Source organism: the organism of the source record quoted next, unplaced genomic scaffold, assembly GCF_019419815.1.
Source record: "Pyrus x bretschneideri cultivar Hongxiangsu unplaced genomic scaffold, Pyrus_bretschneideri_v1 Contig12, whole genome shotgun sequence".
Lineage (NCBI taxonomy): Eukaryota > Viridiplantae > Streptophyta > Magnoliopsida > Rosales > Rosaceae > Pyrus > Pyrus x bretschneideri.
Window position 1 is genome coordinate 5169080 of NW_025999413.1, and position 23703 is coordinate 5192782.

General features: G+C 35.3%; 4 protein-coding genes and 1 pseudogene across 5 annotated transcripts; all 5 read right to left on the reverse strand.

Moving 5' to 3' along the window:
- Nucleotides 1-546: 546 nt before the first annotated feature.
- LOC103944464 (vesicle-associated protein 4-2) lies at nt 547-4291 on the reverse strand. 2 transcript variants are annotated; one of them, XM_048577570.1, is made up of 8 exons: nt 4180-4291; nt 3104-3710; nt 2091-2161; nt 1812-1893; nt 1564-1685; nt 1116-1193; nt 877-996; nt 547-774 (listed from the first exon to the last, which is right to left on the reverse strand). In XM_048577570.1, exons 2-8 carry the CDS (start codon nt 3381-3383, stop codon nt 715-717), a joined length of 813 nt encoding a protein of 270 aa, XP_048433527.1. In that variant the 5' UTR covers nt 3384-3710; nt 4180-4291; the 3' UTR covers nt 547-714. The 2 variants fall into 2 exon arrangements, with proteins under 2 accessions (XP_048433527.1, XP_009353201.1); XM_009354926.3 differs by lacking the exon at nt 4180-4291 and having other exon boundaries at nt 3104-3877.
- A 2923-nt stretch (nt 4292-7214) lies between these two features.
- LOC125474128 lies at nt 7215-7832 on the reverse strand. The gene has a single exon (XM_048577571.1). The coding sequence runs from the start codon at nt 7685-7687 to the stop codon at nt 7409-7411; it is 279 nt and encodes a 92-aa protein (XP_048433528.1). The 5' UTR covers nt 7688-7832; the 3' UTR covers nt 7215-7408.
- Nucleotides 7833-9561: 1729 nt separating this feature from the next.
- Nucleotides 9562-10146, reverse strand: LOC103944467 (annotated as a pseudogene).
- A 2818-nt stretch (nt 10147-12964) lies between these two features.
- LOC103944466 lies at nt 12965-13451 on the reverse strand. Its single transcript, XM_009354928.3, has one exon. It carries the CDS (start codon nt 13434-13436, stop codon nt 13158-13160), a length of 279 nt encoding a protein of 92 aa, XP_009353203.1. The 5' UTR covers nt 13437-13451; the 3' UTR covers nt 12965-13157.
- A 4611-nt stretch (nt 13452-18062) lies between these two features.
- Nucleotides 18063-18534, reverse strand: LOC125474129. The gene has a single exon (XM_048577572.1). The coding sequence runs from the start codon at nt 18453-18455 to the stop codon at nt 18195-18197; it is 261 nt and encodes an 86-aa protein (XP_048433529.1). The 5' UTR covers nt 18456-18534; the 3' UTR covers nt 18063-18194.
- Nucleotides 18535-23703: the final 5169 nt, after the last annotated feature.

Sequence of the window (23703 nt, forward strand, 5' to 3'; positions counted from 1 at the left end):
TGAGATAACAAGTGTTTTGTATTTTAAATTGTATATTTTTTCATAAAAACCGAATTGAAACCGTTTAAAATCGCATCAAACCGAATCAAACGGTTTGGGTTCAGTTTGGTTTTGGCTTCAAAACCGTACCAAACCGAACTGCAAAAAATTTCGATTTTAGTTTCGGTTTCACTCAAAACCACACCGAACCATGTCCACCCCTACTTTCCACTAGTTCCATACAATTAAGAAATGGAGCGTAGCCTCAGTATTGCTCTCTTTCAAGCTGTCAAATCTGGGCAATAGCAAATTATAAATAGTTGTGTAAGTGTTTAGAAACCACACTTCTATGAAGTTTTTAGTGATATGAATCAAGATCCCTTTATATCAGTTGACACATATGCCATGATCCTTGAGGTGTATGTCAACATGGCACAAATAATTGCATATAATTTTTGCAAATTCAGCAAGGAAACAGTAAATTCGCCGTATCGAGAGGTGTTCGTGTTGCATGTCTCAAAACAAAAATGTGGCAAAACAGCCAGCCAGATCAGAACAGAGAGTATATCTTCTGTCAAAATAAAAACATTCATTTATACTATCTACGGGCTATAAGGTTGGAGATGGAGATGCAAATTTCTCCCATACATGAATAAGGCGATCATTCAATTTCACATATTAATTGAAACTTCCACACTATAGAAAGAAATGCTCTAAACAAAAGGGGACACAACTCTACACTGAATCAACCCCTTCAACCTGCTGCTGCGCTAGGTATCTTTCCCTGCGCTCTTTCTACAAAGGAAACCGCACATACTACAAGTAAGAATGTGAATCTATAACGCTCAACACCGTCATTCTACCAAAAGAAACAAAAATGTGTTGAGAATGCCTTACCCATTCATCTATGACAAGTCCTTCCCCTACTATCCGGGGACCTGCTTCTTGTGGAGGCTTTTTTCGTGATTCAAGGGAAGCCTCAGCCTCGGCCAATTGCCGCTCAAGTTTTTCCATTGCCTTAATAAAAAAACAAATTGAAAGTGAGAAGGCTTATTACTGAGGCTAAAGCGAAGACAACCAAAAAATGTATATGTAGTGAAAGAAATGACAAACTAGAGATGTATCCATCTACTAACGGGGGTAGGGCGCTCAGGGTCAAGAAAAACAACACGCAAAACCTGCTCAACCACGACTTGGTCTCTCTGCTCATCAAACTGCATAAACACATGTCACATTTAATGTTTAACATCTGTGAATTATGATGCACACTAGTTTCTATCTTGTCATAACATAAAAAATATACAATAGATTTCAAGTATAAATCAGATATTGCGAGATCAAACTGTTGCAGAAGCAAGATATATGCCCTAACCAAATTACAAGGAAGCTTGAATTAGAATTCTGCCAAATGTTTGCTAATGCAGGACATGACATCTGAATTTTCACTTATTAATATATGGCGCCTAAGGTTATAGACAAACATTTTTCTGATATTATCTTTGAGGGAATGTAAAAGTATGTTGGGGGAAAAACAATATAATTAAATATGGTTAAAAGTTATACACGAAATGCCTGCAACCATACCAGTTCTGGCACATAGTCCATATCTCCTTTCACTTTTAAGCTCATGATCTTGAACTTAACCCTGCTCTTCTGGTCTACAGCTGGTTTCTCATCGTTCTCCGGAGGTTCCACAAACTTGAAAACTGTCATTAAAATTACAGTTTTCAACGATGAACTTACTAGAATATGACTAACTAGTATGTTATTCATTGTAAATATATGGAAGTGAAATATAACCCGAAAATGGAAGATCGTGAAGTAAGAATTACCAGTTGCAATAAGATCTTCACCAGGAGCAAGTATACCCCCAGGAGGACGCATGTAACAACTCTTTGGTGCAGTTGTTTGGAACTAAAGCAATCAACACGTAAGCAGTTAGATAGCCGCATCGAATTTATAGTAGGAAAACTCTTGATGTATACTGTCATCCAATGCTATACAATTTTCAAAACTATGTTAACCGAATTTGATCATATGTCCAATTAGATATGACTAGTTTCAGATATGTAAAATACATAACAGGGGAACTTAGAGGATTCAATCCATACCTTGAAAGCTACAATAGTTTTGCTTGTGTTTTTTATTCCAATTGCACTCCTGACCTGTTTACCGGGTTCATCTTCGGACGAAACAAATACATTGTGAGGCCAAATATATCTAGCTTGAATCATATACCAGCAAAGGAACTCAGCCAACATTACACTTTTATAATCATAGCAAATATTTCTGAGTGAAAATCTTACAAGAAATCCTAGGTGAAGCTAATAATGTGAGAAGAGGCCGGATCAGATTAAAAGCATCCACTCCCAACTACACAGATGGATACATCGTGCAACAGAAACAAGCCAAAGAAGAGAGCATATGAGACATAGATAGAGACCCCAATAAGAATTGACCATATCAGCAATAAACATTTGGAATTAAATACGGAATTTGTTATTTTTAAACTCTCGATCATAGAAATTGGGAAATGACGCATATTTACATGGAATTTAAACTTGGGAATTGAAGGTCCCAAATTCCAAGTTTTTTTTTTCATGCGAAAATTCTAAATTTCTATGTTTCTGAATCCAAACAAGGGAATTTGTGCATGTCAATTTATAAATCCTGACTTTTACCCAAATTCCAAGTTTATTTCCCTCATCCAAACATAGTATAAGACTTGTTTGGAACAGATTTTTGAAGGGTTAAAAGCGTTTTGTGACAATTAAAACATTTCTGAATACTTTTGGAAAAAAACTTCAAAGTTGTTCTACGAGTTTCAAATAAATCACTTCTAGGAAAGTGCTTATAAGCAGAAGTTCTCACATAAGCAAATCCCAAACGGCCCCCAGTCATTCATAATCTAACTCATGAAATCAACAATTTATGCAACTTAAGCAAATCAAAGAACAAAGAATGTGGTTATATGTAAACATTTATATTAGCAAAACACCAGTCTAAGCTCACAACAGACATACCATACATGCAACCAATTACACAACCCAAAAAAACAAAAACCCAGATCAGAATTATTACATAAGAACAAAGATAACTATATAGACAAGTAAAAGGGGCATACATGGAAAAAATAGCTTATTTGGAGGATCAAGACGCAGCCTCCTCCGAGCAGGAAGCAAAGACTTGGTCACATACGACACCGTACTGGCAGAATGAAGAGCCGTACGTTCAGCCGCAGACTCGTGACCCAGCTGGTGGTGAACATTATGATGCATAGAAGACAAGGTCGAGGACGATGACGAAGAGGAAGACGAGGAGGCGTTTCCGGACTGCCAAAACGGTATTTTGAACAGACTCCAAAGCTTCCCGTCATACCCAGATTTCTCAGCCTCCACAGCCATTGTCGACCCTACTCGCCGGAAATCACTTCGCGGTGGCCGCAGGCGAACGGGTTTCACCGGAGATGGTGTGAAAACAGTCAAAAAAGAGATTTTGTTTTGCGCGGATTGAACGAGAATTCGCTTTGTGCGGATTGAAGGCGAAAGCTGAAAGATTGAGACTTTGGTGGCACGTAGTGTTTGTGAAAGGTCTTTATGGAATGCGAACGCCGAATGCGGATGAATGCGACCCTTCGTTCTGGACTTTATGGATTGTCGGAACTGGCGGTGGTTACTTTTACAGTTTACTCACTCCAGTCTGTTCTGTTGTTGTTGGCTGGCAGTTGGCAGCTGAGGATCAAGTTTAAAAACATATTATGGGCACTTATATATTTCAATTTCATTCAAACTATTGAACTTATATTTTTTATTCAAGTAACGTCGTAGTCCGATCTAAACCAATGAGAGGGAATTCCAATTTCGGTTGAGTGGCTATGCCAAAATCTGCATTAAAATTATTGGACTATAGTCTATAAGAGCATAGTTGCCACCAATTATATATTTCTTATTACATGACTACAGATGTAATGTGATGAACGCTAAAACTACAAAATCTAAAAATATCAACACATCTGAACAAGGTCAATCAATTTCATTAGTGTTCATACCCTCTTACGTCTAAGTACAATTGTCTTCCTAAACATTGGAATAGTTTAGAAATCGTTTGGTCAAATATCATATTACAGTTTAATTTCCAAACAATAATCTATAGCTTGGTATTAATTTCCAAACAGAAAATTGACAGCTATAGGAAGAATACCCAAATCAGTGGTGGAAGAACTGTAGCTTCGGATATGACATGCACCAAATCCACACTTCCTTTCAAATCTTCCTGCGATTTCTTTTTCCTTTCGTCTCTCTTTTTATTCTTTTGTCATTCTACTTTTGTTTTTAAAAGACTGGATCAATTGCATGAGGCCATAATTAAAATAGGTAATGATGTTTAGAACATGTTCTCCTATAGTGGTGCCGTCAAAGGTAACGACCCTGCAATCAGCAACTCCAGTGATATTCCCATGTGGCCCTCCCTCTTGTGAAATGCATCTCATCTTTTTCCCGCATCCCAAATCAATGAAATCATATTTCATACACCATAGTTTTGGACCTGCCATTTTTCACTTGGGAAAATCACATAGTTCAAAGAGCTTTTGCGTAAAGTTACTTCTGTTCCCTTTATTCACGGTGCATATATAATAAGTTGATCGACCCAAGGGGGCTTATTGCTTGGAGATTGGAGCACTACCGTATAAGATGCAGTTACATAATTGCGTGCTCTAATTTCATGATCGATCCTTACTTAGATCGATAATTGACAAGTGAATCTTAATATTTAAGGGTGTCTATCTCTAAATTGTGTTAAACACATCAATCTAATCCCCAACTTCAAAATCACTTGATGCATGTTTATATTTTGATAGTACACACTAATGTTCATAAAAAAAAATTGCAAACACGACACATGATTAAAATATAAGGGCACATAACTAATGTATATGGTATCAAATAATCGGATGATTACGACTTTGGAGTTTAAAATGATGAGTTTCACATAATAATAGGACTATTTTTGTTAGAGATGATATTCAATTAATTATTTGCTTTTCTATGTGTCAAACTCTAAGGAAAATGTGATTTCATCCTTCTGAACAAATTAAAAGGATATAATGAGACCAAAGACACACAGCTTACATAACGCTTGGTAATGATTTCATAAACATGGGAGTGGGCAGGAATAGGATCTTTCCAGCTCAGTTGGGTCCCCAACAACTCAAGTACATTATTAGTCCAAGTGGTTCTTCTGATTGCTTCCTAGTCCCCTTCTTCTTTGACACCATCTCTTTTTTTTTTCGAAGAAGATTCTCCTACTTGTGTAGACAGTGGCATCGATCATGTTGTTAATTACTACATGTTGGTAGCTCTGCAGGGATCTTTATTTGATAAATTTTCATCTTTCATCCCTAATAAGTTCTATGGTAACAATATTTGTAAGAGGCTAAGAGCAGACTGCCCTCTACAGCTCTACTCTACAATTTGCACAAACCTGAAAATAATCTTAGGGTAAGAGATAATCATTTTCTAGCACAAGCGAGGTCAGGTATGATTCAGAAAATTAATAGTGCATTTTTGCTCACTAACTTAATTATTGATACATAAGTTTAAATTTTGTGATTTCTGTAGTAAATAGATTAAACTCATCCAATGAGTAATCAATGGGTACGTGAACAAAAATATTTCTTCCAAAAATTATATTTTGGGGATGAATCTCCTACCTTTGTATTTTGTAACGAAGTTCTCCTCCCTGTCTTAATTTATTGATAATAAAGATTAATGTGCCGACATAAAATGTTTCCAAAGTATGTACAAATTACAATGACCTTAAGCCGAGTTTAATTGGGTCTCAGTTGGGAACCCAAGAATTAAGATTACATAACTTTCCTCATAGACTCCTCTGACGGCTTTGCTTTCTCTTCTCTCATGATTGTGCTTTAAACCCCTGGAGCAGCAGAAGGAGAAGGATACACTCCCTTGGCCTGAGAAAACAACCTGGTCTGATGGTTCTTGGCATGTTGGTGCATCAGTGTTATGGGGTCGTTTCACCTGCATACCCCTTGGTCTTTCAGGGCTTCCACAACTCCAACTTTTGCCCCCACAATCCAAGACCTAACATATCGATACATACTAGTTAGGTCATTTCCAACCGAAGGGTCCAGAGGCCAAATGGTAGAAAATAACCCAAAAACCGTCTTCAACCAAGGACTAAGCCAAAGGGCTCGTAGGCCCCATTGGATAAAAAAGGGCCAAAGGGCCAACCGGTTGGCCCAAAGTAGCCATCCAGCTAGCCCCGGACTGGGCCATAATTTTCGTTATTCCTGTCGGTTATATCTTACATTATTGTACTTATTCCTGTCGGTTATATCTGACAGGAATAGTAGGCCAAAATTTCAAATACAACGGCTAGTTACTGTTGGATTCATTTTTTTTTTTTTATGAATTTAATTTGTAGTTTGTAAATTTTAATTTGTAGTTTTTAAATTTAAGTTGTAGTTTTTAAATATAAGTTGTTGTTTTTAAATTTAAGTTGGTGTTGTTTTTAAATTTAAATAATAAATTATGTTCGGTCCTATGATCCTCGGTTGGAGACGGTTTTTTGTGACAGGGCTAAAACGAGCACTATGGCCCTCAGTTGGAGATGGAGGCAAATATGACCATGTACTATTCATTAAAATATTAATATATTGGATGACCAGAGAGCTAAAATGAATCATCTGACCAGCCTTCGGTTGGAGATTGTCTTATTTAACAAATTCTAGCTACTTGAATCTTTAAGTGCATGCACAAGAGAAAAATGGACAATTTCCACGTTTGACAAGATGAGTAATTTAGATGGTAATAAATCAACACAGAAGTTATATCCTCATTAAAGAGAAGAAACTAATTGAATCTAGGAAACTTTAACGAAAAGTTTCCGGTACTATTCATTTCAACGAAAAATCACATTTTTACACTAAAAAGTCAATCATGGTACTATTCACTTTACCCTTTATTTTGTCTTAATCGTTAAAACTCAAAGTTTTCAAACCATTTTCATTAGTTTCCCTTTATTTTGTCTTAATCGTTAAAACTCAAAATTTTCAAACCATTTTCATTAGTTTTCCTTTAAATCTATGGCCAATTTGGTGGACGGTTACTTGTTGACTGCTATGTCGATTAAAATACTTTGGTTCACCAATGAATTTGGAAGGGAAAGGAATATAAATAATCCAAAGAGAGAAAGAAGAAAAGGCTAAGTTAATGTTGATCGCATGATAAATTAGTTCTCATATATTAATTTGTAAATACATTAATTACAGAGATCTCAAAGATCTAGATTTAACATTTTGTTGTGAAAAGTTACAATTCCTTCAGGCTACAGTCTACAACTTGTTCGATCAAACGGCCTGCGAATTCTTGTGCTTAACTAAAAATTGAAAGAGTGGCTGAATGAATGATCAATTGGGACCCCAGCAGCTGAGATACATGACTTTCCTCAGAGATTCCTCAGACTGCTTTACCTTCTCATCTTGTCTAAAACTTGAGACCAAAGCAGAAGATGAGGAAGAGAACTTGTTGGCCTGAGAAAACGACCCAAGTTGGTTCTTGGCATGCTGCTGCAGTAATCTCATGGTGTAATTCCACCTGCAGATCCCTTGGTCTTTCAAGGCCTCCTCAACTCCAACACTTGCTGCCACTACCCAACCTCTCCTTGCTGCAACTAATGAACTAGTCATACTGTCTGTATATATTTTTAACACAATAATCTTGATGGAAAATTGGAAGTAAATAAAACTGATGTTTGGTTGATGTGTCTGAATTTTGATTTGATGAAGAAACCGTTGAGCGGGCGTTGCTTTTTATATGAAGGGAGCGACAGTTCAACTAAAGTTCATGAATGTAGAAGGAAAGTGGAAGCCCATAAAATGTGGGAAAGGGGAAAACCATGGGAATTAAGCCAATAGTTTTTACTAGCTGGTCACACTCACTGATAGACGAGACAGGATTAGGTTGGGTAGGACGGAATTGGATCCTCTCCGAGGCCTTGCCTCGGGATCCTCCTAACCCACTAACATGAGCCGTTGGATTTTAATCCAACGACTACAATTATTATAACTTTATAGGGATCCTTTGTTTGTAACCGTTGGATCAAAATCCAACAGCTCATGTTATTGGGTCAGAAGGATCCCAATGATTTGCCTCGGAGAGGATCCAATTCCGGGTAGGACCAAGCAAAAGCACACGGTTTTCCTTTATAAAATCCATTTAAGCCTCAAGTATTGGAGGAGAGGAGATCTCACTTGTTTTAATTTATGGAGCTAAAACAGTGACAACTTTTTTTTTTTTTGTTTTTTTTAAGTGTTCTTCAGTCACCTATTTTTATCTTCAGACTCTTATTAAGTTTTAATTATTGATATTCTTCAATTCATTCGATTCGACGATCGAAAATTGAGAGATGTGTGAGAAGTAAAAATAGATGTGTGAATGCATTACCCTTTTTAAAATTAGAGATCTCATTTTCAAAGGAAGTTGAAGTTTCTATTATTAAACTAATTTGACAAGAATAATGTTAGAGAGACTAAACTTCTAAACTAAATTTCGTAAACAAAATGATGTGGTTGTTGATGATTGAATTATTACTTAAGTGTTGACTACCGTACATTACTTATTGGTAACACATAATTTAGTTTGTAAATTTAATTTAAAATTTTAATATCTCTAACATTATCCATTTGACAATATAAAAAATAATTCCAATCTTTATAAGTACATGTTTTTTTTTTCCAATATAAAATTCATACTCCTAACAATTTTCCTATATTTTAAAAGAATGATTCATAGAAAATATTGAGATTTGAGAGTCATACCAAATGCCTACAATGGATAAAAGCATCAAACAAACTATTGGATTGGACTGGATTCTCACTAATAAAGTCACCAAATCCAATCCAATCATGTTGGTCGTCATCCGATTCAATCATATTGGTTTAGATATTTAGCATTTAGGGATCCAAATAACAAAAATATTACTCTTATCACATATTTTATGACATTATTTATATCGCCTCTAACAGAAATAGGATTCTTTTGCCGCATATTTTATACTATTATTCGAATCGCCTCTAATAGAGATAAGACCAACATGTATGTTAAGTGTATCATTACTCACCAAGTAATAGTTTAAAATCTTCAAAACCATTTAAAATCGGATTGAATCAGATTGGATCAGTCGGTTTGCTGGATTGAATGGGATCTCATCTATCCTAGTTTCAGACTTGAATGTTTCTATTTCTTTTCCTTTGGTCTAATGGATGTTTTTGCTCCTTTATCTTTTGGCATAGTTGGATATTTCTGATTCTTTGAATCAACTAACTCTTTCAGATAAATAAGTATACAAAACTTGAAAAATTAAAGTATCCAAATAATAGAGTTAACAGGTTAGATACATAGAGTTTTGTCTCAAACTGAAATCAACTACATTTCAAGGAAAGTGAGTATAATAGGCGCTTTTGTCAATCCATCGTAGCACAATTTTTGTGAGACCAAGAGTTAATTAAACTTCAAATTCCATAAGAAATTCCTAATTGAACTCAATATCTCTAGGCAAGAATTCTCAGAAATATACATATATATGTGGTAATTCATATTGCAATTGTCATAACAAAATTTACATCAATTTGCCACGACCGAGCAGACATCAAGTGCCTGCATCTTACGGTCTCAAACGATTGCCTGTGCTAATAACTCAAGAAGCCCTTCATGGGGTGTTCCATCAGCGACCGCTCACACAAAAACATGAATCTTAGTTAGCTCTTGTTTTTGTGAATGAATAAATGAATTAGTTGTTGGGACCCCAGCAGCTCAGGTACATGACTGTCCTCAAAGACTTCTCTGATTTCTTCATCTTCTGATCTCTCACTTTACTCAGAGCTGAGGAAGAAGGAGAAGAGAGCTTGCTGTTGGCCTGAGAAAATGACCTCACTTGACTCTTGGCTTGTTGGCCTGCATATCACAAGGCAGAGTTCCATCTGCAAATCCCTTGGTCCTTGAGTGCCTCCACAACTCCAACACTTGCTGCCACTATAGCCTTGCTTGCACTTGATGAACTCATGATTTCTTTCCTCTCCCTTGATATTCTGAATTCTTTTGCTAGTGATTGTGAATGTTAAATGTTTGATGAAGGAGAGAAGAATGGAGTGCTCTTTATATAGGAACTAGAAACGGTGGGCCCTTTCCACCAATTACTAGAGGCGGTTTAGAGAGTGTGAGGCCAATGGTATATTTATTTTGGAGGTGAATTCTCTGTCTTTCCATTTTTATACTCTCTTTATGTTTTTCTGTTTATGTGGTCACGGTTAAGCTACGTAAACATTTTATATTTTTATTACCATTTGTTTTATTATTTCTATAAAAATTAATATAAAATGTTAACGTGGCTTAACCGTGACCATACATCACAGGAGAATATGAAAAGAGTATGAAAATAGAAGGGCAGACAATCTACTTCTTTATTTTTCGGGGTTTCCGTCACACTCATTGCCACCAACTATACAGAGGAGACCACGGTTTTCCTTATAAAATCCATCTAAGCCTTATGGTAGTAAAAGGCCTTCTACGTGGTGATAAGGAAATCTATTCAGCTAAACAATTATACCCAATTACTTTGAAAGTGACAAATCCGATGTAGTAATATATTAAGTACTGGTTTGGTATTAAGGTGCTTTTATAAAAAGTGGGTATAAAAAAAAAAGCTGAGCTAAAAATGGTGTTTGGTAAACACTTAAAAACAGCTTATTTTCACAGTTTTGGGTGAAAAAAAAACTGAAAACGTGCAGCAGCAAAAATAAGCTTATTTTCACAGTACAACAGAAACAGTTTTTTTTCAAGGCACATCAATACTAAACCAAGGCTAATTGTTGTTCAAAAAATTACTTTGAGAGTAGTGAATTTTCTAGCTAAATATGTGGATAAAATAAAAGAAATTTTAACGAGACACTCCCGGTACTTTTCATTTTTAACGAAAAACCACATTTTTACCTTTCCTAGTACTATTTACTACACCTTTATTTGTTATTTTTCATTAAAACTAAAGTTTTTTGGACTTTTCGTTAATTTTTCTTAAAATAAATTGGGAGACATGGAACACTTGTAGTTGTTGGACTTCGTTTGTAGTTCAATATGTTTTGATATCATGAAGAAAAGTGAGGTTCCACCATAAAATCAATTGGCAATACGAGATGTAAGCCAATCTCTTATAATTTCTTGCAAGGTTTTTTCTTTCACCAATGTGGAACTCTTTTACTTTCACATCCTTACACAACCCCCTCACATGTGGCAAATTTTTAAAGCAAACACATGTTTTGCTTCATCCAATTCATATTGTCCACATGTTTGGTTTGAAAATTTACCACAAATGGGAGGGAATGTGAGGATGTGAAGGTAAAAGAGTTCTACATCAATGAAATGATAAACCTTGCACAGGCTTATAAGAAACTGGGCTGCTCGCTATATTACCAATTAGTTTTATGGTGAAACCTCAACTTTTTTCGTCCTATCAGAGTAATTTGTCGAACATGCTTCACATCATCCTGTTTGTGTTGTCCTCATGTTATGTTTGAAAATTTCCCACATTTGAGGAGGCATTTGAGAATAAATCTCACAATGATGGGAGAATAGACTTTATATGGGTCTATAAGTAAATTAGATTATTCTTCATTTATTAATTGATTTTATGGTAGAACCTCAACTCTCTTCACAAAGGTCTACATGCCTACACGTGAACTAATATATGTTATCCACGTGTTATACTTAAAATGACCCTGCACATAAGGCCATGCTGAGATTTTTTTTTTTTTTTTTTTTAACCAACGATTACAAGATCATCAAAAGGTGATGTAGTCTTTTCCTGATGATGCCGTTAATAGTATTTCTCCGTCTGGATTTGTACCCTCCAGGTGGTGTAGTCTTTTTTATGAGTTCGTAATTGCAGTATTTGCATAAATTTTCATCTTTCATCCCTAATAATTCTATGGTGACAATATTTGTAAGAGGCTAAAAGTTGACTGCCCTCTACAGCTCTACTCTACAATTTGCACAAACCTGAAAATACTCTTAGGGTAAGATATAATCATTTTCTAGCACAAGCGAGGTGAGGTACGATTCAGAAAATTAATAGTGCATTTTTGCTCACTAACTTAATTATTGTTACTTAAGTTTAAATTTTGTGATTTATGTAGTAGATAGATTAAATTCATCCAATAAGTAATGGGTATATGAACAAAAATATTTCTTCCAAAAATTATATTTTGGGGATGAATCTCCGACCTTAGTATTCTGTAACGAAGTTCTGCTCCATGTCTTAATTAATTGATAATAAAGATTAATGTGCCAACATAAAATGTTTCCAAAGGATGTACGAATTACAATGACCTTAAGCCGAGTTTAATTGGGTCTCAGTTGGGAACCCAAGAATTAAGATTACATAACTTTCCTCATAGACTCTTCTGACGGCTTTGCTTTCTCTTCTCTCATGATTGTGCTTTAAACCCTAGAAGCAGCAAAAGGAGAAGGATACAGCTCCTTGGCCTGAGAAAACAACCTGGTCAGATGGTTCTTGGCATGTTGGTGCATCAGTGTTATGGGGTCGTTCCACCTTCATACCCCTTGGTCTTTCAGGGCTTCCACAACTCCAACTGTTGCCCCCACAATCCAAGACCTAACATATCGATACATGCTAGTTATTTAACAAATTCTAGCTACTTGAATCCTTAAGTGCATGCACAAGAGAAAAATGGACAATTTCCACGTTTGACAAGATGAGTAATTTAGATGGTAATAAATCAACATAGAAGTTATATCCTCATTTAAGAGAAGAAACTAACTGAATCTATGGCTAATTTGGTGGACGGGGACTTGTTGACTGCTATGTCGATTAAAATACTTTGGTTCACCAATGAATTTGGAAGGGAAGGGAAAATAAATAATCCAAAGAGAGAAAAAGGGCTAAGTTAATGTTGATCGCATGATAAATTAGTTCTCATATATTAATTTGTAAATACATTAATTACAGAGATCTCAAAGATCTAGATTTAACATTTCGTTGTGAAAAGTTACAAATTCCTTCAGGCTACAGCCTACAAGTTGTTCGATCAAATGGCCGGTGAGTTCTTGCCTAACTAAAAATTGAAAGAGCGGCTGAATGAATGATCAATTGGGACCCCAGCAGCTGAGGTACATGACTGTCCTCAGAGATTCCTCAGACTGCTTTACCTTCTCATCTTGTCTAAAACTTGAGACCAAAGCAGAAGATGAGGAAGAGAACTTGTTGGCCTGAGAAAACGACCCAAGTTGGTTCTTGGCATGCTGCTGCAGTAATCTCATGGTGTAATTCCACCTGCAGATCCCTTGGTCTTTCAAGGCCTCCACAACTCCAACACTTGCTGCCACTACCCAACCTCTCCTTGCTGCAACTGATGAACTAGTCATACTGTCTGTATATATTTTTAACACAATAACCTTGATCGAAAATTGGAAGAAAATAAAACTGATGTTTGGTTGATGCGTTTGAAATTTGATTTGATGAAGAAACTGGTGAGTGGGTGTTGCTTTTTATATGATGGGAGTGCAGTTCAACTAAGTTCATGAATGTAGGAGGAAAGTGGAAGTCCATAAAATGGGGCAGAGGGGACAAACCATGGGAATTAAGCCAATGGTTTTTACAAGCTGGTCACACTCATTGATGGAGGCGACAAAATTAGGTTGGGTAGACCAAGCAAAAGCACACGGTTTTCCTTTATAAAATCCATTTAAGCCTCAAGTATTCGAGGAGAGGAGACACCACTTGTTTTAATTTATGAGGCTAAAACAGTGACTCAAACTTTTTTTGAAGAAAAATACTATTAACACCCTTATTTTTACTTTTTACTCATTCTTATTAAGTTTTGATCATTAAACTTCTTCAATTCATTTGATCTGACGACTGGAAATTGAAAGAGGTAGAAGAAGTAAAAATTGGTGTGTGGATGCAATACCCTTTTAAAAATTAGAGATCTCATTTTCAAAGGAAGTTGAAGTTTCTATCATAAAACTAATTTGACCAGCTAGAGAGACTAAATTTTATAAACTAATGATGTGGTCGTTAATGATTGAATTATTCTTTAACTGTTGACTACCGTGCTTATTTCTTATTGGTAGTACACCACTTAGTTTGTAAATTTAGTTTAAAATTTTGATTTATCTAACATTACCCATTTGACAATATAAAAAATAATTCAACTTTTTATAAGTACATGTAAATTATTTTTTTCAATATGAAATTTATATCCTAACAATTTTCCTATATTTTAAATGAATGATTCATAGAAAGTATTGAGATTTGAGAGTCATACCAAACGCCTACAATGGATAAGAGGATGAAACAAACTATTGGATTGGACTGGATTCTCACTAATAAAGTCATCAAATTCAATACAATCATGTAGGTCGTCAGCCGATTCAATCATATTGGTTTTGATATTTAGGGATCCAAGTAACAAAAATATTACTCTTACCATATATTTTATATCATTATTTGTATCGTCTTTAATAGAGATATAACTCTCTTACCACAGTATTTTATACCATTATTTGTATCGTTTTTAATAGAGATATGATCCATACATATTGATAAGTGTAGCATTACTTGTAATACTTTAAATCTTCAAAACCATTTACAATCGGATTGAATCAGATTGGATCAGTCGGTTTGCTGGATTGAATGGGATCTCACCTATCCTAGTTTCAGACTTGAATGTTTCTATTTCTATTCCTTTGGTCTAATGGGATGTTTTTGCTCCTTTATCTTTTGGCATAGCTGGATGTTTCTGATTCTTTGAATCAATTAACTCTTTCAGATAAATAAGTATACAAAACTTGAAAAATTAAAATATCCAAATAATAGAGTTAACAGGTTAGATACATAGAGTTTTGTCTCAAACTGAAATCACCTAAGTATGTTCGCCTACATTTCAAGGAAAGTGAGAGAATAATAGGCGCTTTTGTCAACCCATCGTAGCACAATTTTTGTGAGAGCAATAGTTAATTAAACTTCAAATTCCATAAGAAATTCATAATTCAACTCAATAGCTCAAGGCAACAATTCTCAGAAATATACATATATATGTTTAATCTATATTGCATTTGTCATAACATAACAAAATTTACATCCATTTGCCACGACCGAGCAGACATCAAGTGCCTGCATCTTACGATCTCAAACGATTGCCTGTGCTAATAACTCGAGAAGCCCTTCATGGGGTGTTCCATCAGCGACCGCTTACACATGCAATCTTAATTAGCTCTTGTTTTTGTGAATGAATAAATGAATTAGTTGTTGGGACCCCAGTAGCTCAGGTACATGACTGTCCTCAAAGACTCCTCTGATTTCCTCATCTTCTCATCCCTCACTTTACTCAGAGCTGAAGAAGAAGGAGAAGAGAGCTTGCTGTCGGCCTGAGAAAATGACCTCACTTGGCTCTTGCCTTTTTGGCCTGCATTTCTCAAAGCAGAGTTCCGTCTGCAGTCCTTGAGTGCCTCCACAACTCCAATACTTGCTGCCACTATAGCGTTGCTTGAACTTGATGAACTCATGATTTCTTCTCTCCTTTGATATTCTGAGTTCTTTTGGTAGTGATTGTGAATGTTTAATGTTTGATGAAGGAGATAAGAATGGAGTGCTCGTTATATAGGAACTAGAAATGGTGGGCCCTTTCCACCAATTACTAGAGGCGGTTAAGAGGAACGAGGTTTTTAGGAATTCTTAAATCGTATCCGTTCAACGTAAATTGTACGGCCAAAAATCATTTTAAATATTTTTATTTAAATTTAAATATAAACAGTACTTGATAAAAACTGATCGCATGATATATGATGAACGGATACGATTTAAGGATCCTCAAGATCCTCACAAAAATGATCTGAAGAGGATCCTCCTACGGTTTAGAGAGTGTAAGGCCAATGGTATATCCGTCACACTAATTGCCACCAACTATACAAAGGAGGGACTTGGATCCTCTCTTAAGCCAAAGGAGGGACTTGGATCCTCTCTTGAGCTCAAGGAGAGGATCATCCTGACCAAGGATCTTGGATCGTTGGATTTTCATCTAACGTATAATTATTATAACTTTAAAAGAATCATTTGTTTGTAGCCGTTTGATAAAAATCTAATAGTCCAAGATCATTAGTTAAAAGGATCTCTCCTTAAGCTCAGGAGAGGATCCAAGTCCACAAAGGACAAAGGAGTACACGGATTTCCTTATAAAATCCATCTAAGCCTCTAGTATAGGAGGAAAGGGCCTTTTACGTGGTGATAAGGAAATCTATTCAGCTAAACATCTATATCCAATTATTTTGAGAGTGACAAATCCGCTGTAGCAATATTAATTTTTGTTCAAAAAATTACTTTGTGAGTAGTGAATTTTCTTGCTAAATACGTGAATAAAATAAATTGGAGGACGTGGAATACTTGTAATTGTTGGGTTTTGTCTATAGTTCAATATGCTTTGATATCATGAAGAAAATTGAGATTTCATCATAAAATTAATTGGCAATATGGGAAGTAAACCAATCTCTTATAATTCCTTGCAAGGTTTTTTTTTTACCAATGTGGAACTCTTTTACTTTCACATCTTCACACGGCCCCTCACATGTGGCAAATTTTCAAAACAAACACGTGTTTTGCGTCACTCAATTCATATTGTCCATGTGTTTGATTTGAAAATTCACCACAAATGAGAAGGTGTGTGAGGATGTGAAGATAAAAGAGTCTCACATCAGTGAAATGACAAACCTTGCACATGCTTATAAGAAACTGGGCTGCTCGCTATATTGCCAATTAGTTTTATAATGGAACCTTAACTTTTTTCGTCCTATCATAGTAGGTTGTCCCACATGCTCCACATCGCTTTGTTTGTGTTGTCCTCATGTTAGGTTTGAAAATTTCCCACACGTGAGAAGGAATTTGAGAATAAATCTCACATTGATGGAATGAGAGACTTTGTATAGGTATATATGTTGAGTTATTCTCCATTTACTAATTAATTTTATAGTAAAACATCAACTCTCTTCACAAAGGTCTACGTGCCTACATGCCAACTAATATATGTTATCCATGTATTATACTTAAAATGACCCCGCACATAAAAGGGCCTGCTGAGATGTTTTTTTTGTTTTTTGCCGATGATTACAAGACCATCAAAAGGTAGTGTAGTCTTTTCTTTGTGATGCAAGTTATAGTATTTCTCCGTCTGGATTTGTACTATCAGGGTGGTGTAGTCTTTTTTATGAGTTCGTAATCGTAATATTTTTTTTTTTTTGGATTAGGATTCTTTTCTTTCATTTTTTCATTCCCTTATCTCACATTCTTTATTTCATCTTTTTCATTCCCTTATCTCACACTCTTTATTTTATCTTTTTCTTTTTATAATAAATTAATATAAGATGTTAACGTAACTTAATCATGATCATTCAAATAAGAGGGGATAGAAGAAGGAAAAAAAAAAAGAAGAGAATCCTTCCCCATTTCTTTTAGCATGATTGGCCTCTCTTTCCTGATCCAGAAATTTCTCCTGTGGTTTTTCTTATGTAATGCTTCTCCTCAATAAAGGTTATTATTCACTTTCTGATGAACTTTCAAGTGATTCACCGTTTGATTTTCAAGTGATTTTACCCTGAAATGATTCTAGCCTTACCAAAATTACTCTCAAGCAAGTTCAGTCAGTCCAGTCACTTCAGCTACAAGCCTCGTACCTAAATACTCTTAACTAATTGTCTTCAATATATTTAACCATCTGAGCAGGCTTAAATACTAAACTTTGTTCACGAGTTTCAAAGGAAAAGGAGGAGTGAACTGTAGTATTTCTGTCGCTCCATGGAAAAGTGTCAGTGATTTCCAGAGTCCTTACATTCTTCCTCATCTTACCCATAAATAGCGTGCTTGCACAGGCTTATAAACTTCGAACAAATTTTTTCTTGAATGCTAGCAAAACTCAACGCTATTATGGGATGATAAATCGTCTCCTCAGGACAAAGTAACTACTGGCTAATAATTATAAAGAAAAATGATCAAGGAAGAAATTCTGAGCAACAATTTCTGTTTTATATGGTAATTGTTCAAAATTTACATCAATTGGCCCCAAGCCAACATGACAATTAGCCCTAATTTACAACCCTTATCTTAGCTCTCGTTTTTAAGAATGAATCATTTAATTAGTTGTTGGGACCCCAGCAGCTCAAAAACATAACTGTCCTCAAGGACTCCTCTGACTTCTTGAGCTTCTCATCTCTCACTTTATTCAGAGCTGAAGCAGAAGGAGAGAGCTTGTTGTTGGCCTGAGAAAATGACCTCACTTGGCCCTTGGCCTGTTGGCCTACATATCTCAAAGTCGAGTTCCATCTGCAAATCCCTTGGTCCTTGAGTGCCTCCACAACTCCAACACTTGCCACCACTATAGCCTTGCTTGAACTCATGATTTCTTCTCTCTTTAATCTTCTGAACTTCTGTAGTAGTGACTGAAAGTTTTAAGAGTTCGATGAAGAAGATGAGCATCAAGTGCTCTTAATATAGGGGGATTACAAAAGGTGGGCCTTGTCACCAAAACCAGGGGCGTTCAGAGAGTGTGAAGCCAATGGTATTTGTTAACTTCTGTCACACTCATTGATGGAGACAAAATTGGGCTGGGTGGGAAGAAGTAACTCACTGCCCACCAGACTACAAACGAGCACACGGTTTTGCTTATAAAATCCATTTAAGCCTCAAGTATGGGAGGAATTCTATAAGTGAAAATTGTCACATTGTTTGACAAGCTAACTCGTATTTTGTAATTCTGCTCAAGACTGATAATGAACTAACAATTGCATCCATTTTGTTTTCTTTATCAAGCTCTAATTCATTTTTAATTATGTACTTTGTGGTTATAATATAATGTTTATGTTGAGAATGAGTATTATATTGTTAGGCGGAGGGTTTTTGCATGAACTTATAGTGACATCTTAATTTTCTTCGTAGTTTTAAATCAAGTTGTCACATAAAGTCCAATAGACACGCGCACCACATCTTTGCATTGTGTTGTTTACATATTAAACTTAAAAATTTGTTGCACATGAGAGACATATTAAAAATAAATTCAACTAGACATAAAAATTTGTTACACATGAAAGATGTATTAAAAATGAATTCAACATTAATGAAATGAGGACTGTATATGAGCTTTTAAGTAAACTGAAATACTATGTCAATCAACTTTAGAATGAAAGTCCAAACATTCTAACATGTAATGTTATTAATAGCTTAAAAAGCCCTAAAAGTAACATCCTAAAATAAAAGAGCACCAATGGGTAGATCAAGACAGCAATAGAAATACATAAATAAATTCATATGGTAAATTGATAATTAGAGCAAAAAATTTACATCAATTTGCCCTGAGCAAACATCATGATTTGGCCCCAATTTTACAACCCCAAACGATCACCAATGAAGACTCAAAAGTTCCTTCACGGTTGGGTTGTGCCATCAGCGAACCGCTTAATTGTACAAAAACATGCAAGCAATAATATTTGCTTTCGTTTTTTTGGTCACTTAAATAAGTTGGGACCCCAGCAGCTTAAGTACATGGCTGTCCTCAAAGACTCCTCTGATTTCTTCACCTTTTCGTCTCTCACTGATCTGCTTAGAGCTGACGAAGTAGGAGAAGAGAGCTTGCTGTTTGCCTGAGAAAATAACCTAATTTGGTTCTTGGCTTGTTGGTGCATGGATCTCAAAGTAGAGTCCCATCTGCACATATTTCTTGGTCTTTCAATGCCTCCACAACTCCCACACTTGCAGCCACTATAACTTTGCTTCTTGTTGAACTCAGGATTTTTAAATTTCCGCTTGATTATTTGAAACTCCCCAGCTGTGAATGTGAATGCTTGAGTGTTGATGAAGATATCACGAGTTAATCTTTAAATAGGGGGTTGAAATGATGAAAAAATTAATAAGAATCTTAATGAAACATTCTCGAAACTATTCACTTTTAAAGTTAAAAATATTTTTATCTTGAAAAGTCACTCTTAGTACTATTTACTTACATCTTTATTTTATCATTTTCATTAAAACTACAGTTTTTAAAGACTTTTCCTTAATTTTTCTAAAAATTAGAGAGAAAATTAATGAAAATGTCTTAAAACTTTAAGTTTTAACGAAAAAGATAACATAAAGAATAAAATGAATAGTATCAGAATTAATTTTTTAATGTAAAAATATAATTTTTCTTTAAAAATAAACAATACTAAAAATGTTTTATTAAAACTACCCAAAATTATAAAGTAGGATCCGGATAAGCACAACATTTTGCTGCCACATGGGCACGTGGTTTTTTCTATTAAATTATCCATTTAAGCCACCATTGTTTGGCAAAATAGAAAGTGAAAACCATTGTTTACTTGCCTGGTGAGGATTGTGAGAAAAAAAACAATTATTTTGGCACGAAGTTTGAAGAGTGATGCCCGTAGTTCTCTTGTTGATACCTGGGCTGCTACCAATTGCTGATGCAATTGCGTGGATCTCTTTGTTGTCACACGTGTTGGGTTCATTTGGTTATCACGCGTCGAATGCTGACGATTTTCTTAACATTTGTCAGAATTTTTTTCGTGTGATTCTCACACTATCTAAAAAGGAGGAAGTTGAGTCACTAAGTACGGAAAGGGAACCCTTTCCACTAAGTACATCCAAGATTTGGTTTATCACCACAATGAGACTGTCTTTTATATTTTCGTATGAGTGGTTTGGTACAAGATCTTAAATTGAAAATAGGATTCTGAATTCCAGATCAAAAACTTTCGGAATGAAAATTTGAAGATCAATCTCGAATTAAAATTTTGGTATTCCTAATTTTTGGGATTTTCAAAATTTTTTCGGTATTTCGAGATGAATCGGAATTGTGTTTTGGGTTCTGGGCTTTTGGGCATAAATTTGAGATTTTTGGGTTGTGGCTTAAGATTTGGGCATTTAGTTTAAAATTTTATTACTTAATTTCATATTAATTGAAATTTAGGTTTTTTACCAATTACCAATTTGAAATTTTTTACCAATTGAAATACCAAAACGTTCTTACCAAGTCAAATTAACGTTCCAAAGTTTCAAACTACTTAATTTCATACTTCTATTTCTAATATAGTCTACTTTCAAATTACTTAAATTCAACATTTAACATGCATACAACCCAAATAAATATAAATATATATTTTCGGTTTAGTTTGGGATTTCCGAACTATTGAATATGTAATTCCGATTTTCGTATCAAAAAGTTCAGGATCGGTTCGGTATGAATCCAAAAAAATTTGGTATTATTGGGTTGGAAATTTTTGGTATAGGATCGAAATTTTTTTTATTTGATTTGGAATTTTTAGGAAAAATTTTCAGCCCTATATTCTCATATTCTAATTCCTTCGTGGGTGGCGAACTTTTACACCAAACACATGGTACAAATTTAGTGATGTTGATATATAAGCAACTTTCCAGTGTAATTGTGTTTGGACTTAGATTTGTCATCCCTCGTTCACGTCGAGGGGGTGCACTTCCAAGTTGGACCATTCAAGGTCAAACATTTCTCGTTGAGGTCCTACGCCTGAACGCACTTCCAGTTCGTGGCCAAACACCCCGTATGCACTTCCATCCGAGGTAGTTCACTTACAAGTCAGCATATTCAAGGGTGAATACTCTTGAACATGTAGATTGTTTAAATATTTGATATTGATCATATCTCTGAGAAAAGAAGAGTTTAAATATTGAAATTTCGCTCCAACTAATGCTGAGACATTTTATGATAAAATTTCATACTTGACAAATTGTGCGTGTGGTAGTTACAAAGTTTAGGACAATATCAATATTGTTGGAGTGGACCTTTGGCCCGTCTCTCAAATAATTGTACTTGGTATCATAGCCAGGAAGCAGGCTCATACTACCACGTGATGGGTGAGTCCCCTTGGCTCTCCACGTGATTGTCGATTTGTGGATCTCCCACTTGTAACTCACTAATTGGGTCTCACGTGAGGGGCATGTTGAAATATCCAATATCGAACGTGTCTTTGAGAAAAAAAAAAAGTTTCAATATCTCAACTCCACTCCAATTAATACCTATGTCTTTTGTGATAAAAGTCCCTACCTAACAGATTATGCAGATGGTAAGCATCAAATTTGGGACGATATCAGTGTTGCTGGAGTGGACTTTTGGCTCGTCTCTCTAATAATTCTACTTAGATCACTTCCAAATTAGCCCGTTCATGGTCGAATAACCCTAATGCTTTAATCCGCACTCAAGGAACGGAAAATTATACTAGATTAGAATCTCAATAGACAAAGCTCGTTCAATTGGAGTTACCCTTATAACTTTACTAGCAGAGATCACATATTTTGTATGTGTAAATAATTTCTCTTAATAAGTGCATATTTTTTTTTAATATTACACATACTTACTGTTTTGTTTTACTTATGTAAATATTGTGTATCAAAAGTGAGGGTAAAATTGAAAAAATAAGTATAAAAAAGAGGATAAAATATGAAAAATAGAGATATGGTTGTCATTTTGTCAAAAGGTACAAAATTGGAAAAAGTAGGGAAAAAAAGTTGACTAGTGCTCTTCTCTTAATAATAGTATAGATCAGATGCAAACCCAATTTTATACCTTTTAAGCTAAAACATGCTTGACACACCCTAGGGTAAAATATGAAAAATAGAGATATGGTTGTCATTTTGTCAAAAGGTACAAAATTAGAAAAAGTAGGGAAAAAAAGTTGACAAGTGCTCTTCTCTTAATAATAGTATAGATCAGATGCAAACCCAATTTTATACCTTTTAAGCTAAAACATGCTTGACACACCCTTGACCATATAAGAGCAAGTTCCAAAAGTTATTCTATTTTTTTAAGATGGAAATGCATGGTTCACATGCCATGCATGAATAATTTCGTACTATTGGTAAAAGTGGCGCTCAATAACACCCAATATACAAGCCATTTAGTCGAGCTAATGAGAGTAAAAATAGCAATGCTAATGCTAAATAATAAAAATCAGAGAGAATCAAAGCTCTCTCATCATCTGTGATATTTTTTACTTTTTTGGGAAATATACATTAATTCGAATCATGCGTGCAAGTATGCAGCTTCAATTCAATTTCTAATGAATCTAAGTGGGTACATCCTCAACTTTAAGACTTGAGAACTTCACCATGAGCTCCAATTTGTGTCAATAAGGTCCCCAGCAGCTCAGGTACATGACTTTTCTTTGAGAATCCTCAGCTGCTTGGTTGTTCTTTTCGGAATTCATTTTGTTCAAAACCATAGTAGAAGACGAAGGCGATAGTTCCTTGGTATTGGAAGTCTTGGAAGTCCAGTGGTTTATTAGGGTTTCCAAAGTATTATGGTGCTTCACTGTAAAACTGGACAATAGGGGTTTAGTTACTGTTTCCTAAGTGCCGGCTGTTTTCTTTTTCTTGTGATCAGCAATTCTTGTATAGTTGTCAACTCCATAATTCAAGGAGCTGTTGTTAGCTTCCCTAAGCCACTCATTATGGCGTAAATTAAGGAAGGTTAGAGTCTCAAGGAGGCGTAGCCTCCTTATATTTCTCTGTACAGTTGCGTTGCAGACAATGAAAGAAATACAAAACAATCCTTGAAAATCAACATGGTATGATCAACGCTTAGTGGAAAGGGTTGTTAGCTTCCCTAAGCTCCAACGCTAA